General features: G+C 39.2%; 1 protein-coding gene across 2 annotated transcripts; it reads left to right on the forward strand.

Annotated features, from left to right (window-relative positions):
* Positions 1-1118: 1118 nt before the first annotated feature.
* Positions 1119-18910, forward strand: LOC307266824 (uncharacterized protein). Of its 2 annotated transcripts, none has more exons than XM_080048934.1 (7): positions 1119-1327; positions 1812-1940; positions 2315-2415; positions 3187-3335; positions 4848-5076; positions 5622-5842; positions 17507-18910. In XM_080048934.1, exons 2-7 carry the CDS (start codon positions 1822-1824, stop codon positions 17672-17674), a joined length of 987 nt encoding a protein of 328 aa, XP_079905060.1. In that variant the 5' UTR covers positions 1119-1327; positions 1812-1821; the 3' UTR covers positions 17675-18910. The 2 variants fall into 2 exon arrangements, with proteins under 2 accessions (XP_079905060.1, XP_079905059.1); XM_080048933.1 differs by having other exon boundaries at positions 1816-1940.
* The last annotated feature ends 458 nt before the right edge of the window (positions 18911-19368 follow it).

Raw genomic sequence — 19368 nt, forward strand, 5'->3', positions numbered from 1 at the left:
CAAAGAAGCTTTTGTTCTCAAATTCCTGCAGCAGTTCAGACCAGTATTGCCTCTGCTTTAATTTAATATTTATTTTACTCCATTGTATGGGGTTTTATTGAGGTTGTGCCTGCTTTATCGCCCTGATCTCAACCAGAAGTGAAGGTCAGGAGAGGCAGAGTGCCTCTGTTTATTGGCTTCCATTGAGCCCATATGAGCTGATTTGGCTATCCGCTCCTGATATTAAGTTATTTCATAGTATTTTGTGCTATCCGGATATTGTTTATCACCACATTGAGATATTCACTGTGTATTTACTGCTGGATTAAATATTCTTCATCACTTTTGTAATATCCTCTCTGTAGGCTCATGCAGCATGGATCCTGTTGGATGTGCCTGCAAATTCTTTGTGGACTATCTACACAAAAAAAAAACACAATTCCACAAAACTACAATTTCATCTGTGTCAGCCCATAGGCTATAGGCTGACACAGTACTATGAAATGTAAAATCCTGTTATTTTCAGCAAACCCTAAATGATAGACCTCTATATAGTGATAGTTATCTCTATGAATAATAATTGTAATAAACTTTATGTTGACCTTTATCATACAATTAATCATATCTAGGCTATATAGGCTATCATAAATAAATTGCATAGGCTATAAATATAATAAATGTCGACCTAACTCGTTAGCTCTCTGAATTATTCCATATTTCAGACTAGGCTATCTAAATATCTACTTTTGGTCCCATTAGCCATTTGTGGGGGCATATAGGGCCTAAGACAATCCTTTATTAGTCCAACAGAATGTATCAGATATGAAGGAAAGTGGTCAGATATGTTGCTTTTGGCATTGAACTAAGAATATAGCCCAGTTAAATGGACCTTGTTGCATATTTTCAACCGACAGCATGACTAAACTCCAAACCTCATGACCTAGGCTAACAGTAGGCTCATTTTAATATCTGAGTAAATTCGAATGCAATTGTTTATATTCACTTGAATGTGAATTGCTATGGAAACTCTACAGGAGGATCGAGTGACGTGTTCTGACGTCACGTCTCCCTGGGCGAAATGTGATGCTGCGGACCGTGCACGTGGTCTGTTGTTTACTTCTTCCAGGAACGTTGCAAGTGCTGCCAGAGAGAGGGGGAGGAGGATGATGAGGAGAAGGAGGGGTTGGTAAAATTGTGAAACATCGTTGTTGGATAGAGTTACTTGCTCAGCATTTGTAGGCGAGACCCCGTACACCGACATAAACACCGTCAAAATGTCGGACTGAATTCCCTCATCATTCTTCCTCTTCTTTCCACTTCTCTCCTTGAACGGCGCGAGACTTCAACAGTATGTATTGTTTGTTTTGGAGCAAGTTCGGGCAGGGGCTCCGCGTGCGGTGCTGTTTTTGCTCTTTGTTCTCCTCATGGGGTCCTAAAGTTGAAGTTCAAGCGTTCAAATGTCGTCAACAAAACTGTAAAACCTCAATGTAGCATTTAGCATGCTTTCAGGGGGCTTTTCAAAACAAAACAACTTTGCCCAAGCTATGGAAATAAGGTTTCCCATTGCATTTATTGGTCAAAAATGGTTGTCAGCTTAACAATGCATTAGATTCAGCTTAACTGGTACACAAACGTTAGAATTGGCTACAAAAACATGTTTATTATAGTTTAAACACAATGTTGCCATCATTTGAACAGTACTTCAGTTTGTATATGCATGTTTCTAGACAAACAATTCTCTCCATCTGCATTGTTTTTGCTGTTTAGGCCTAAGTTGTCTTAGCCAAAATGCCATGTCAGTTGGATCTAAGCTAAATGTGTTTTCTTTTGAGATAGACTAGAATGCCTCAGTTTGGGAGCCTGTTTACCCAGTTTCATCTCGGCTCCAAAGCTTCAGAAGGTGCTCGAGGCCAGAGCCCAAGTCAGACACCAACACTACCTGACTTTTTACAATGTGTCAGGTTTGTATTTTGTAAACTTACAGCTGCATTCATAAATATTTTTATAGTAAATCCCTGAGAATTATCACAGAACATTGCAGTTCCCCTTAGCAGTTTTACTGTTCTGCTCTCATCAACCTTGTTTCCCTGAATGAACTCTGATAAACCTGTTCTACACTCCCAGCCAAATGACAGACAAACAAAGTTAGCAACCAGCTGCTGAACATATCGGAGTATTTAGAAGCTAAAGAGCCACATATTTCCCTCATGAGTTGGTGTCGACCAAAGCTAAAAGAGGAGTGAATACTGGTCTTGCTTTAGTCGAATGGAAAGAAATACATCTGTGAAATCAAACTATACTAATATTCTATTTTTTTTATCTACTTTCACTGTAGGAAACTGACTGGGCTGAGAAAGGAAGATGTTTACAGCAACCTGCGTATCCCTGACCTGTGTCAAACCACCAAAGATGACATCAACATCGTTTTCCTTACAGGTTGATATCTAGAATCATTTTAAATGTTGTGATAGAGTTAGGCAATACATCAATACAATACTGATAGAGTGGTAGGCAGCCCATACAATTCATGATCATCCAGACAGTGGTTTTTATCATATAGATATCATTTAAATATAATTTTTTTCGAACTCTTTAAGGCTAAGTTACATGTTAAATGAGCAGTTAATCGTTTCTAATACATGCCTTCATTTTTCACAGCAGATCATTTGTGTCGTCATAGTAGGAAAAGCATAGTTGTCACTGATAATATAAGCAATGGCTCTGTTCTATAAGTGTGCCACTACGCCATGGCAGTGTGACAGTGAGCTAGCGTGCATAATACCAGGATGCTGAAACTGAAGAAGTTAAATGAAATTCCATCATCTTTAATTTCATTAGTTACACAACCGTACTTTTCCTACTGTGTCGTAATTTCTTCGTATTCACATTGCAGATTGGCTTGTATTCAAGAAGCAGCAATAGGTATCACTAGAATATGTTCCTCATGCACTTTTAAAAAGTCTAATTTGAATTCCAATCGAGTTATGTTGTCCATAAATAGTTGCTCAAATTCATTTTCTGAAAATGTCATATGAAAATATCATATATCATAATTTATCATTTGCATATACTGTGATTGAAGATTTTACCCATATCATATCGAGGCCTTCAAGAAAGTATTAGCGACACGGTATATGTGGTGTAACACTACGGTTTTCAGTCTGTAAATGTTGTTGTAAAGGTTTTTATTTTTTTCTGTTTACTAAGGCCAGGGGATCTTCTGCATGGATGTAAAACCCTGGAGAGGCGCAGTGTCTGTTAACAACCAACAGTGGCATGTGCAAGTGAAAGAAGAGGACCAAAACTTTACCAACACCTGCATTGAGCAAAATGAAGATCCCCTCAAGGCTATCATGGTAATTAAAAAAAAAAGAGAAAACGTTTAGCTGAAATGTTAAATTACCATTATGAAAACCAAAATGTCAAACTGTGTGGAACAGTTGTTGTGTTCAAGGTCCAATCGATTGTCCGGTGCATTGTTTTTATCCAAACTCCAGGCGGGTTAAGAGAATCTGAGTCACAATAACCATTTATATGGAAATTTCAAACACTAGAGAGCGGGGGCTTCCTAAACTTCCCAAGAGCTCGCTCTTCATTCGAAAGGCCAATTATTATGTTCACGTAGGGGGGGCTGAAAGCAGGCAGGTGCCTAAACACAGCTGTCACCTTATGTGCCGGGCCTGTAAGGGGTCATCCATTTCCATCTCTATAGATGTTCAAATTAGAACTGGGACTGGGAGCTTGACAGGCAAACACACAATGCATTATCTAAATAGTTCTGCTTGAATTGGACGTATTAACTTCATTAATCTACAGAAAGGAGGCACAACTCGACCATCCGTTCCTATGTTGAAGTTGTATATATTTTTTAAAAGGGCCCTTTTTTAAATTTATTTTTTAGAAATTATAAAGTAGATACTTAGGCAGGCTGTATGAGTGTTAGCACATGTTGACCAATTTTCCATGATAACAGCCTCTCAGCCTTGCTTCTGTCTATCAGCAGGAAATTGATAGAAAATGAATTGTTTGCTCTGTTGAACAAAGTTGCAAATAGAGTTTTACTGCTAGTTGGTTGGACAAAACAAGCTCTTTGAAGATACTGTATCACCATGGGTTTTGGTATCAAAACAAACATTTAACTTTAACTCAATAAATGAAACCTCTCAAATGTTAAATGTTGTTTAAGAACAAGCAGACAAAAACTAAGCCTAGAATATTTGATCCCATTATCTGCTAAATTATTATTTAAATCAGAAATGTCATCTTTAACAACTAGCTTCCTGTCCTTGAAGGCCACCATAGCTTCTGTATATTCTCTGAACTTAAAGGGTAGGCACAGATCATCGGAATCTAGAACTTTCACCCCTGATGCCAAATAACACATTATTACACACTGAACCTTGAAGTCTGTACCCAAAGCAGTACTGATCAGTACCCAGCCCTAGCTATGGGCCTTCTCAATGTTTACTTGACATCTTATCAACTACATGATTGGTCCGAAACTAAGATATTAAAGGTGGAGTCAGCTTAGTCAGTTGACAAACCCCTTTTTGTCAAAATCAGTGAATATCGCCTCACGATCCATTACCTGTCCATACTGTGGGGTATGTAAACTAAGGGTATGTAAACAAAGGGGGTCCACCATAGCTAGCGACATGCCCGTTTACAGATTCTAGGCTGTGTATTTACACTGGATTTTTATTTAGCTCACACACAGGTAGTTGATTGTGAGGAGATATTCACTGATTTTGACCCAACTAATTTTTTGACAAACAAGCCTTCTACAGAATTGCTGATTCCACATTTTAATCAATCATGAGAGATTAATCATTACTTGCGGTGACATCCCTAAATGCTTTTCTCTCTAGACCAAGACGGCTAACCTATGCGGCTACCTGAAGAGGAGCGGAGTGTCGGTGCACCAGGGCCTCTTCTTCCCCAGGGTTATCTTCCTCTCTCCAGACTGCGAGCTGGACGAGGAGCTGAGTAAGAGGAAGGAGCTGGTCACCCACAGCCAGATAAACAAATTCCTCAGATCCTTCAGGGAGGGCTACGTGGCCTGGATATCAGATGCACTCACCCCGTCCTGGCTGTCTGGTGAGTGGCTCCTTGAAATATATCAGTTTAAGGTGCGCTATGCAATTTCAAGGGAAAGGAGATTTGTTCACATTTGCAGAGCCTGCTGCAGTTAGTTTACAAAGCATACTTTATCGTTCATCTACATGTAATTATAAGTAATGAATCATTTTATCATCATCAATCATCAATTAAACTAAACAAAAATTAACCAAACGCAAACAAGAGCTAGAATATGATTTTCAACTAAACTGCAGGTCTGCTCCTGTAAACACCAACTGTGAAAAGGTAACTTTTAAGGTAGCTTTCTAACTTCAAACAGTTTTCCAAGGATCCACAATACCTGCGATAAAAAGTTTGTTTATTCAGTTATGAGAATATACCTTAAAAATGTCCACTTATCCGACAAACCCAAAGAAACATAGTGCACCTTTTAGAATACAAACATTAAGACTTGAGGAATTTCATTGTTTTCTCTAATACACAGCAACAACAAAAAACATGATTTGAACAAGACAGGCTTTCTGACAGGAATGCTTGTTTTTTACTTGTCTCTTGTCTTGCAGGCCATCTTTCGTACAGGCAGATGGAGTCAGTGCGGGAGGTCCTGAGGAGGGTGGGAACGTGGGATCTGATGCGGTTGCACTGTGGCGAGCAGCTGAAAGGAGACTTTCAGGGCTGCCAGTACATCGCTCTCAACCGCCAGGAGACCGACACGCTGGAGTTCTCCAGAGTCAAGACCCTGTCAGCTGATTCACTGTGGGCTTTGCTGGGACACGCTCCTCAGGTCAGTCCACTACACAGGCTCTGATAAGCCACAAGGACCACAGGTACTGAGTGTACCATATATGAAGGGCTGAAGCTGAGGTATAAGACCAGCAGGTGGCAGTAGTACTTTAGAACTCTTTCACTTAGTGTTTGGTGGTTCCCTTCCTTTATTATACTATCTATGTTCCCTTCTTATTCTAGTACATAGATTAAGACTGAAGACTGCAGAGCATGACAGCAATTCTACAGTAATTTCCAAGTATTAAAATGTGCGGATATTACTTTACACAAATCAGATACGGTGATTACAATACAATTTTGATATTCAATTAATTAAATAAGATTTCTATGTATCAGTTGTATTTATGCTCCTAAGTCAAAATAAACAAGACATGTTCTTATTTATTTACAAGTAAGCAATTACACTTCTATTGGTCCTTTTCCCCCCCCAAAAAACTGTTTACAATCTAAAAAAAGCCCAACAGGGTTTTTTTTTTTAAACCCTGCTCTGCTCTTTCAAATTTTTCCATGAACCCATTAAGTGTTCATTACTGCATGTACTGTTTTTTTATTGTTTTTTTTTCTTCCTGCCACCAAGGTACTCTTTGGCTCACTTGTTTGAATTCAGGCAAATGCAAGTCTAAAGAGCATCATTTGAGCTTATTCAGATCATCATTATTGATAATTTTATTTCAAGGTAATAAATCGGTTTGAATTATAAGTTACTAAAGTTGTTTCTCTAAGTGCCATGAAAGGAAATCTTCAATGTCACTGGCCCAATGAAAAGCTAAAGGTTATAATCCGAGTGATACTGATATTCATACAATATTATTGTTGTTTTGGGTGACATTTTTACTCTAAATTATTCAAATAATTATTTAGCTTTTTTTATTGATGCTTGTTAAAGTAATTTGTTGAAAGAAGTAGATGTTAAACTGACTTAAGGTCAGAGTGTTAAGGTCCAGTGAGTACAACCCCTGGTCAGAGTCCATTACAGATTTCACACCCACCCTCAGCACCCAAACACTCTGGGATTTCCTTACAGACTCCACTCAGGCTTTAGTTGCCCCCCAACATCCAGACTGTATGTACTCTCCCCTCTCGCCTCCAGCTGCTGTGTATTTGATACATGACCCAACAATCATTAGACAGTCTCCAGTGGGCCCTTTTCTAGCCCAAAGGGACACACACGGCGGCAACAAAATATATTATTTTCAACAAAATATTTGTAAATGGAGTCAGTGTGAGGCGAACCTGCTCCCCTACATTATATGTCACGAAACAATGTGTCTCACTGGGTATGTTCACAAACAATAGACTGGTGGCAGACCTTTATATATTTATTTCCCATTATCAGATTCCAAGTGTTCTGCTGCATTAACCACCAGGTAAAATACATGTTTTGATTTGATTTGTGCAATAAACTTAAGTTAAAAAAAAGAAGAAAAATTATATAGTAATTTGGACATGAATGTGTGTCAACCACTGTGTCTCTGTCTCCAGCTTGTGTGCAGCAGCTGTGAGGGGAAAGCTTGGGGGATGGCTAAGAAACTTGATAGCCCCCCAAGGCGTATTTTCAGGGCCCAGAAATAATGCATGCTTTTGATGTGTTACTTGTAAACACGCAGGCTAGTAGATCTGCGATATGACCCATGGTTTGACTTAAGGCGTCTGTTTTGGTTTTAAGAAGTGGCACCAGATGCATCCACAGAGGCAGCGTGGAAGCACTAGGTGTGTTTTTATGTGGGGCTCAGTCAATTATCCTGTGGAGAATGGGATGTCTACATGTCCCCAAAGTGGAGAATGATTGAGTAGAGTGGCTGTAATTTATTAATTATGGTCTATATTCTTAGACCACGGTTCTGGCTTCATTCAATTTGTATGGATTGAGGGGTAATTACTGTGTGTGTGTGTGTGTGTGTGTGTGTGTGTGTGTGTGTGTGTGTGTGTGTGTGTGTGTGTGTGTGTGTGTGTGTGTGTGTGTGTGTGTGTGTGTGTGTGTGTGTGTGTGTGTGTGTGTGTGTGTGTGTGTGTGTGTGTGTGTGTGTGTGTGTGTGTGTGTGTGTGTTGGGAAGACAAAGAATGAGCTAAAGATCTATTCATGTCATAATTTCAAGTGCAGGCTACTTATTTTGTGTATGCCGTCTCCTATCCTTAAATTTGACTGTCTCATGAGGTCCTTGTCCCAGTTTATATAATTTATAACCAGTATATGACCAGTTCATTCAGGAGGAGCAGAAATGGAGCCCCTGTGTTGAAGAGAAGTCTCCCAACTCGCGGTCAGCATATAGAGTGTCTACTAATTGCATAGCTGAGAAACAACAATTGAGTTCCTTCGACCGTAACTTGACTACAGCAGCCCGTCAGCTGATTAATAGAAGCAAAGCCACCAGGCGAAAAAGCTGCAAATTCACCTACAAAATCTAAAGCTAACAAATAGTCAGGCCTCGGTTACCAGAGATACATCATGTCTCTCTTGACTGGCTACAGATTCCACACAGATGTAGCTTGTTAATTGAACTCCATGCTGACATTCCTCTCCGTTTGGCCATCTCCTAGGCTGCACGCGTCACAGGCCCGTAATGGACAGGCTGGTGCGCCTGGTGCTTAGCACAGAAAAGACAGAGAGGGGAGACATCAACCGCTTTGTGTTGATAATGAATGGCGGCACACAAAAGGCCAGGAGCTGGCCATTTACAAAGCCTGCAAATTCTGCTGCCTAAATAGATAATATTGGCAGCCACTGTGGCCTTTTGGTCTTTTTTTATGTAGAGAAAAAAAATATATGTAGTACCCATTACTATTAATTATGTACAATGAATAACATGTCAGAATCCTATTATTTTATAAACATAACATTCTATAGGAACATGGTGGTGTGAATGGATGGTTTTTTAGTCAAAACCTTATTATACTATCTATGGTCAAAACAGGTATATATTTGCATCTGACTGGGATCTACAGTATACAAATGGTTGTTTCACCATTCTGAGTGCAATTTATCAGATTGTCAGTCCCAAAGTGTTCAATGTTTATCAGGATCATCGAGTACCTGACTTAATGTGGTGGAAGGATTACAGTATATCTGTAATAATAAAAAGTTTCAAAGAAAACTTTTCTGAGGAAGATCTATTAGTTGTGCAGCATTTTTCAAACAAAAAGGAAAAATTGTAGGAAAATGACCAGGATGATCATATTTCTGTAATTGCAGCATAGCTCTCGAAAGGAAACTGGAATTGGAAATAATTTGCCCCAGAGTGTGTGTAGGAAGCCCACAGAGGAAAGCTAACCATTGCAATTATACATGAGAAGGGTGCTGCAGAATCACAAGTGTCTGTAATGAACTAGCGAAGACACCAGCACTTATACAGTGGAAGGCAATGATAAAGGCTGCCTTGTAATAGCGCGTGATTAAACTTGGTAAAAATCTATTTTTTCACTCGAGCGCCGAGCCACTGTGAAGAGTCCCGTGGAGAGATCCCACATCTGTCAGTTTGAAGATGACATAATGTGTTTCCTCGAAAATTTGTCACCCAGCATGCAGTTACCAGTCATTTTAAAGGGCTCTTCAAGCGCTCTTTTGTTAATTTAGTTAAACATCAACCAGCAGAGTTCATGTTTTACACATTCCTACTTAACACAGGTGGATATTGAGTTTCAGTAAATTTGAATACATGTTTCAAAAGAAGCTCCAAGCCATTAATATTCATTACAAAATCATTTCTTTGAATGTGGAATGAGCAGTGGTTGTGTAAGACACAAAGAAACACTGTTATATACATCAATACTTCAACTTCCAAATCCTCAAAGAAAGTAGGCTAGCTTATATCATTGTATTTACAATATATATTTTCATCAGTGCAATTGTATGAAAAATATCAAATTAAAATAATCACATTAATTATAGTGTAGTGTTCAATTCTGATGCTGTACATCTTCGAAACTGATCGAAGGCATAAAACAAAAAAACTTACATAGTTTTAGTTTGGAATAAATACATTTTCATGACAGAATTTAGTAAAATGATAACGCATATATATATATATATATATATATATATACAAACTATCTCTCTCTATATATATATATATATATATATATATATATATATATATATATATATATATAGAGAGAGAGAGAGAGAGAGAGATAGTTTGTTGATAAACAAAAAATAAAAATAGTATCCAATGGTCAATCTAGTCAAATGTGAGGATACATGCTTTTCTTTTTTTTCCAGTGAACTGAATTTGAGTGAGCAATTCGAGAAATTTAAATTAGGGCTCTGGGAAACTGTAGTTGTACATTTTTACTATTTTTTGCAATAACAAAAAAACAGTTAAGGAAAGAGATGGGTAGATAAATCAATAATAAAAAATAATCGTTAGTAGCAGCCGTAATGATGTGATCATGTCTTAGGAATACGGCCCCAACTGAAACTCAATAAACGATATTGAATTATTGCCCAGACTTTTGCACTGGGATATTTTAATGATTCTCTGACATCATCCAATTTAGCATCAAATGCCGGATTTGGTATCTTAACAGAAGCTTTTCTTTGGTAACTGGCCAAGATTTTAATTTTATCTCTGTAAGCTCAGCTATTTGTATTTTTGGGATTCAGGATATTACAGTGATCCCCATGGCATCGCTGGTAAGATATGATCAATAGGGATTCATGAATAATGAAGAGACCGAGTGGAGCAGAGACACTTAATTACTGTTTCAAAAGCCATTATTGTTAATTGAGGAGAATAAAAGTGGTGAAGTGGACTGAACGGCAGCAGTAGAACATTTTATCTTTGATTTTCTCTTTTTCTTTTATATATATATATTTCTTTGTTACTGCTAAAAAACACCAACTTGTAATTGCCGAGTTCTCTCCGTTTTCTCAAAATGGATATGTTTTGACATTCAATATCGTAGTTTGTTTTGTGTGCACAGTCCGTTTTCTCTGACCACCTGTGAGCAGACTATCGTTCTTTTAATGTGAAGGCTATTATGCTGCATATCCAGACAGTGTGTGTGTGTGTGTGTGTGTGTGTGTGTGTGTGTGTGTGTGTGGCCGCGGTGTGCAGCAGATACAGTATTTAATTGACAGCCCTGCCATCTGTTACAGTTATGTGAAATTACGGATAAACTAGTTAACAGACACTTTGGCCCATTGTCTGTTGTTTTGATAATCACCCTTAATAACGGACGGCATCAATATGGTCTTTAAACCTGATTTGGGGGTTAATGGAGTCAGATGGGGGCAGTCAGTGTATGCTCTGGGGGTAATGCTGTTAGAGATGTTTGTAAAGAGCAAATTAAATCAGTCATAGATTGTGTCCTCTCAAGTCGGCCAGACGACCAGACCCATTGAGGAAAAAAAGGAGGGGGATTCATATTTTTTAAAGCTCTCGCAGAAAATGCACTTATGCGGATGGAAATAAAGTCCCGAGCTGGGTGAATGGATGTAAATGGTTATTGCCGAGAGTCTAATGGCTTCCTGTTAGCCGAGGTAGGTTGGTTTATGAAGCAGAGATGTAGTTATTCATAGTGTAGCCTGCCATCTTATGAGTTTAAGACTTAAAGACACATGTTGTTAGTGACGTAGACGGTGATGTTAGGGTCGTTTACTCTCTTGCACTGAAGTGAAGAATTCATTAGTACCAATTAATCAGTTAAGTGTTTTATCAAGTAGAAATGTGTATATACAGTACCGTACTTTTCGGACTATAAGCCGCGACTTTTTCCCAATTTTTCGACCCTGTTATTACACAGCACAGTATATGTTCTGTAGCTACTAGGGATGGGCGTTAGTAATCGAGTACTCGAGTACTCCTCGTTTCAAATGAACTCGATTGGTGGATGAGGAAAATAATTTTTTTTTTTTTTTTTAGTGCTTGTAGCCTTTAGGCCGGCCGGCCGGCGGGCCGCCCCTATTTTAAAATGTTATACGTGTACAAAACGGCACAAAACAGATAAAATAAAGTTTAACAAAATTAAATATTTTGATGCAAGTGCAATAAACTGAGCGTTGTGTCAAAAAGCAACTGCAAATAACTGCCACCGCAGCGCAGCCTGTGTTCTCCACAGCACCGCGGAGCTGAACACGGTCTCTCCTTTCTCCAGAACATTGTCAGGAATATAACTGTCCAATTATTTCAAAGCAGATGATAAAATTACGTTTATAAAAAGGGGAGATGACACCTGTTACTCTCAGTTAGTAATGAGTAGCCTAGACTCCAGGTGAGCATGCAAGGTGCTCTCCGCTTGGAAAGAAAAGTAAAGAAGAAGCAAGGCTTACTTCAGGCACATCCGCTCCGAGCCAACAACAGTTAAGAAGCCTTCAATAGGGAATATGGGGATGAGATTCAAAAACCGACCGGTGTAACGTTCCGTTAATGAGGAATTAGTCGCGGTAATTAGGCTATTCACGGACACGGAGTGAGCATTACGCGGTTGGATATACAACTATCTGCTTTGGTGAGTTATTTATATGTATTTAAATTGTTGGACAATCATTTTATATTATTTGCTGCCCTTCTTATTTTAAATGGTGACTTAGGCTATTTTTTTGTTACAACTACAGACCATGCTTTTTTTCTCCCCAACGCAGACCTACTCGATCGGATTAAATTGTGGCCTGTCTATTTAATTACTTTCAGTGAGGAAAATGTGTTTTAAACTTGTGGGAATAAATCCTTAATATCATATGGTGACTGTTTGACAATAAGCATTGAGTGCTTTATTGCGGTGAACCGTTGTTCTGCAGACAGATGCGTTGCGTTCTAAAAATAGAAAAAAGTTTAACGAGGAATCGATTGATCCTTGAGGAATGCAAGCGATCACACGAGTAGTGAAAACACTCGTGCCCATCCCTAGTATCTATTGCACTAAATGGTAACACTTGAATACGTTATGCAAATATGCAACTTGTTTGTTGAAATGTTAATAAATGGGAGCTTCCTCAAGCAGCCATCTCTTTCCCGACAATCCCCTCTGTGCACGAATTCTTACATATGGTAATTAAACATTATAACACCTGCGGCTTATAGTCCAGTGCGGCTTATAGTGCGGAAAATATGGTATTCACTTGTTCCAGATTCTCAAACTAATCTTTCTTTGTAAACTTAATACCTGTTAGTTTGAATTCTTGAGGATGGCAACAATCAGTACTTCTGTTGAGTGAAATGTGTGCTCAGAACTGGTGCGGCTAAGCAAAGTAAACACATTTAGAATGTTGGGAAATTGCATAAAACATAGGTCCGCTGAATGTTTTTGCTTTGTTTGAGAATAAGGATAGCAGTTCATACTGATGCATATTTATTTAATGAATATGAACATCTGTGGTAACCCAATCTAATCATAATCATAGAAAGAAAAAACAATCTGTCTTGAATTGCATCGGCAATTTGGACAAATCCAACTTCATCCACTTACTTAATCCAGCAAATCACACCTTCTACTCAGCAGGTTTGTCAAATGTATTCACCCAATGAGCCAAACCACACGGTGTTTACCTAATTGCCTTGTAGAAATCCAGCGTGATATGACAGCGAAACCCCCTTTTTGGTCCTTTTCCATCACATTTTGGCTCGTCGACAAAGCTGTTTGCTGTGCCAGAGGTGTGTGACTCTGTGTTCCTTCCCATCTGTGTCTGGTGAGACACGGCCAGGAACAAAGAGCCCGCCGTCTGAAGCCGGTGTGGCGTTACGCTCACTCAGAGTTCACCTGAAACACTGCACCCCCATGGCTCCAGGTAACAGTCCCCACTGATTGATACCCCACTGGGATTATTTGACTTTATCTGGGGGGAAAATCTGAACTTTGCGAATGGCAATACACGCAGGTGGTGACACGTCCCCTACCTAATTACTATGTCCCCTCACATTATTCTCATTTGTCAGACCTGTCAAACCTTTAACCACAAATAATCTTAGTTTTTTTCCATTTTGGATTTTACAAACTGGCTGAGAATCTGTGCCATAAACATCCCTTAAATCTACAGTGAGAAACTTCTGCTTTCCCCATGAGTAATTTTGAGCAAAAATACAACAACACTGTCGGCACATCTACATGAGGTAATCCTACATGTTGATTGCGCATGGATTTGATAGCTTCTGCTGTAAATCCAGGTTTCTTTCTTAGCAGTAGAATCAACAACTGTAAAAAAAATGTTTTGGGCGTTTCTTGTTTTTTTTTTCCTATAGCTCCTGCACCAGTGTCAGTGGGCGACACCAGTTTGTAAACACTGTCGTATTACTGGGAAATACAGAGAGAGTTTTGCTGAACTGATAGGCTTCATCAACTTTGTGTCAACTCATTTGGTGATGGCTTGAATGTAACCGTTATTCATTCATATGAAAAAGTTACGCACTATAGCTTTAAGGTAGAAAAGAAGTAAACCAGTCAGATCAATCTCAGCTATGTGTAAGAAGATTATTTTGAGTGGAGAACGAGCTGTATTGAGTTTAAGAGGGTAAAAGGTGAACAGTGAACCAGAGGCAGGATTTATGACTTTGAGCAGACGGTAAATAAGAGGAGGGAGTTTGTCTGGCTGAAATGTGAGGAGTGATGTCATTCACACGACACAGAAAGTGAGAGGCGGATCAGGGGAAGACACCACGTTAGGTGAGCTCTCAGCCCTTTGTGTGACACCCAACCTTAGCCCCAAGGGTCCTGTCTTCGCCATGAAGTGTAGCGCCGCACACACACCAACATTCACATTCATTCATGCCTGTGTGTGTGCTTGAAATGTAAATGATACACACATATATGATTCACAGTCAAAAGCGAGACATTATTTAGTAACTATTAATCTGTTCATCTTGGCTTGATTCATTTTACGTTTGGGATGCATATCGCACTGGGAATGAAATAGTTTTTAATGGCAGCAGTCAGCAGCTACTTTACACTTTGTAGTTCAAACTTTAATTTGGATACAGTATCGTCTTAACCCTCAGACACTTGCCTCAATTGTGACAGTTCCTGTACCTGACACACCTCACAACACCTGGCAGGCACGCCGTCTAGACCACACAGAACTCCCCTCTTTGATTTGATGCCAGACATGGCTGCATACTTCCTTCCAGTGTGCCAAAATGTGCTCAATGTAGCAGTTCATCAAACAGGTGTTGGTTCTTTTGATTTCAGGTTTTGGTTCCAACTCTGTAAGGCCATAGCAGCTAATTCAATTTTTACTGTATTTCACGTTTCAGGGCAAATCTGTTGGTGGATTAGGCCTATCTTGGATTATTTATCACGACTACTCCTATAGGTTCATTGGTACATTCACAGAAATTTTTATTTAAAAGAAAATTGTAATTTATTTTTTTGCCCTCCAGTTTCTAGTATCCAGATTGTTGTATGAAGCTATAAAGTCATTACAATTACACATTTGAACAAACTGTAACCCATAAAGCTGGAAGTGCGTGGTGCAAGTGTAACCAAATAAGATCTCACATCGACTGCAAAATTTGATTGCATTTTGCCCTTCGCATTATGCTACCAAAATAAAATAAATTTGAATGGCTACTAAACAAAGTTTTGCGCAATTCATCGCCGTACAAAAATGTAAAAGTCTCAGACAGGATTTAGGTTTTCTCCACTGAAACTATGGCATGTGAGCAGCCAGTCAGCATGATAGTCTATTACAGTGAATGTTTAGATGCAGATCTGGATCAAAATTTAGATTTTTTTATAACATTTTCTGTCCTAAAAATAACATTTAGAGGATTGTGTGGTTTTGATAGAGATTGTTTAATTTTCTATTTCTATCCCTGTCTATTGTGTCTGTTCCTGTGCAGCACCGAAAAGCTGAAAGTTGGTTCCATTGAATTGTATAATAATTACTGATTACCAACTATTACATTTGACTATGATGTTTTAGAATAATTCCTCTCTGATGTCTTTGTGTGGGTATATGCGCCTCTCTGCCACCAGCTGTCATGAAGCAATTTTTTCATGCTTCCCAAATTAATAGATACTCACTCACTCACTCACTCTGGAGTGTCTGATTCTATTGTAATACAAGCAATGTGGCATTTGGCCAAGGCTGCTATATGAGACACAATTGTTTCCCTCTCTTTCCTCCCTGTGTTAATGCACAGTAATAAGTAAGTAAATGGTGGAAAGATGTGTGTCTGAAATCGCGGTGGCCTTTTGTTGCTGATAATTAGGTTAGCGGCAAGAGTGTGCAGGTGTTGAGGGTGTGCTGTGCCGTGCGCTCGTGTTGTGTTATCGACTTGCTCATATTCGTAGGCTGTCAGGGGGGTTCGCACTTCCCATCAGCCCCAAAGCTCACCAACCTCTTCACTATTAAAATGATCACTTTCAATGGCAGACAAAGGAAAGAGGGAACATATCTAGTGCAGGGTATTTTCCCCACCTCTAATGCTTATCTGCCTTTTGATGTCGGCGTAATAAAAGGCCTATTGGGCTCGCACAATGACCTGCAAAATGGACAAGGGCCGATACACTGGGCTCTGACTGTCGCTACCATTAACTAAAAGGCCCAGACATTATGGAGAGCCGGGGATGAAAGAACATGGAGAAAAAGTAATAATTGAAAAATTGCCTAATGCTAAAGTGAAAGAAAATGGAACTGTGAAAAGGCACTGTAATGTTCTCTTGTCCCCTGTAAATTCAGCCAAACAAGAGATGCAGCAAGGCATTCTTTTTGAAATGGATGTGGTTCAATTACCTGCATGTCTAAATCTAGTTAAGGCTCCCATTGTCAGGCTCAAACATAACAGGCATTTTTGATGTCGTGTTAAAGCGTATTATGCCCTACAACCTACATAAAATCAAGAGGTATGACTCCATTCAATATGTGGAGGGGAATTAAAAAAGCTCCCAGCGATAAAGGTTAATTTAATATTTATTCTGTTTCAGACTTCCCTTTGCGTCACTGTTCCAAAGAAGATGTTTTTGCTGGGTTATTAATAATTTGACTTTTTTCTTTTTTTTTAAGGCTATATTAATATTACTGCCCATTCTTTAGCCAAGTGGATGGCTAATTGGTTGCTAAAGAGGATCTGCTCACCAGTATTATCTTTCAATTCTAGGCAAACATGGTATCGCCAAAAAAAATAAGCTGATAACAGTGTTTTCCAATCCCTTGAGTAATTTTAGTTTTGGGCTCTTTCTAAATTTCTATTCTTCGACAGTTGATATTTTGCAGATTAACTGGTAGTCATTCATTGAGATTTGGTAAATTGCTGATTTAAAACGATGCTAACTGTAAGCTTCTAGGATGGATTCCAGTCTAAATGTTGTTTTAATGGTGAATGTTTTTTGTAGTGGATGCCTAGCCACTAACTTAAACATTTTCCATTTTATACTTGTTTGAAAATGGACCTCAAATTTGCCTGAATTTTTCATTTTATCCATTAATAAACCCAGTCCCACTACCAACAAGCTAGAATAAGTACATGTTCTTAAACTAATAGCCCACAGACTAACCAACAGCTTGTGTATGCAGAGGTCAAAGGTGAAAGTCGTAAGTGTCTGCTTAGCTCTAGCCATAGGTCAGGAGGTCTCAGTCAGGGCCAAGACCGCAGGAAAAACTCTGCATTTCAAAGAACAGCACCTTCAATGTTAACCATTTGAAAAGACTGACACTCTATAGCTTCCTTTTAGTATCCTTATTTTATTTTTAAGTCTCTCTCCCTCTCCCTCTCTCTCTCCCACTCTGCAGGTAACAGTTAAAATGTTCAAGCGTGGGTCTCTTGGCTGGCTTGGTAAATCCCTGAACGCCACCACCACCCTCCCTTCCAACACCTTTGTGATGTTCAGGATCAGCGGGGAGGAAGCAGATGCCAAAATCCCAGCCAACACCATTCACAGCATTACTCTCAGCATATAGTAGAGTGTGCATTAGTCAATAAAAGAGGATAGCCATCACAGCATTCTTTATTACAAGTGTGCAGGTACAAAAAAGCAAGATTTTTAATTAGCTCACATCTAAACACATTTATACAGAGGGCTTTACTTGTACTATGCAGTGTTTGTGTTTTGTCATATTGCACCAAAAACACAAGTTGTGAATGTCTCTTAGAAAGCATTTATAAGCCAGTTTCCCGATTAGCCCATCCTCAGTGGCAATAATATGTTAATGAAGATGGTGTCAGACAATTAGCCTGATTAACTTTCTCTTGTTTTGAATGTCTAGGGCTGGCCCACACTTTACACCAGCCATTCATTTATCATTATGCACGCAGATTGTGTCACGTCAGTTCAGGATTGAAGTGTTTAATGTGTTAATTGTGGCGGTTAAAAACCAGCGGCCTCTAGTTACGACGAGGGCCGAGCATGTTACTGCCTCTACGGGTTTAGTGGGCGCTGATTTACGGTCTGTTTAGATGGTGTAACTGTAAGGTGCTTTATTAATATGCACAGAGGAGATGATAACGTACTTGAGAGCGCACAGGCGCAGCCACCAGCACCATTCACAGCGGTGTCGGAGTCACTTTCCATCAGTTACCAGGCTTGCACAGCTGCGCTAACAGCTAGCAATTGTATTTACTGTGCCTGGTAGTGGCCAAAATGAAGTTATTTCCATCAAGATATCAGTGCCTTTAGCTAATGCAATTGAAGGAGCTCTCTGTGTTGATGGTATCTCTTGGCATGGCATCTTTCTACCTGGAACATCATTAGACTGTACTCAAGCTCCTCACTTTGGCAAACGTCTGTTTTACTGTTTTACCTGGGGGACAAACAGCACTGTGTTGTTTGCATTTTTAGTTGCAAATATATAGACGTAAATAGACAGATTTTGGTCAACATTGCTCAAATATATAAGTGTTATGTTGGATTTATTTCCATTGCATATTTAAGCTTAAGTAATACCAAAGAGTCTGCTCAGGAACAGTTTTCTCCACAACACTTATTGACAATATCAGCTGATCTGGGAGGAGACGGTACTGTAAAGAAGTTACTGATAAGTGGTGGGCGCATATACGTTTTAGTGTAGTATATCATACTTAAATATAATTCTTGTCTTTTTTCAACTTCAAGCACTTTTCAGCATCAAGTGAACTCAAGAAGCATGATTGTTAACCGTACTTTTTTAGTTGATTGATTTAAGCATGGTTTTATTCATTGGTGTGTCTTTATTAATCATGGTAATATCAAGTGTTTTTATTTTTACATGTATTTGTACTGTCTGGTTTCAAAATAAAAAATTTAAATTTTATTGAATGGCTCTCATCATGATTTAGATGTCCTCTCCACAGTGTCTTTCATCTGATTGCTTCCTTCAGATCTGTATGGCACAATTTATTTATATATAGTATTCTACCTGGTGTGTCACTATACTGGGCTGTAGGGTTTGGTCAAAGCCTCGTTTTAAGAGATGGGGGGGCATGGCTCACTCTGCCCTTTGGAAGTATGCGGTAAAAGACTGGATATTAGGAACGGATGACTGGTCTAGGGGACAATGCGAGCTCTGTCGGGCAGTGTGGTGGCGAGAGGGAGGGGAAGCTGAGCGGAAATGCACATGGAGATCAGACCAGAACATAGTGTGACAAGGTAACAAGGTAAACTGATCCAGGCCGCAAT

The sequence above is a fragment of the Ammodytes marinus genome (genome assembly GCF_949987685.1).
Source record: "Ammodytes marinus genome assembly, chromosome: 20".
NCBI lineage: Eukaryota > Metazoa > Chordata > Actinopteri > Uranoscopiformes > Ammodytidae > Ammodytes > Ammodytes marinus.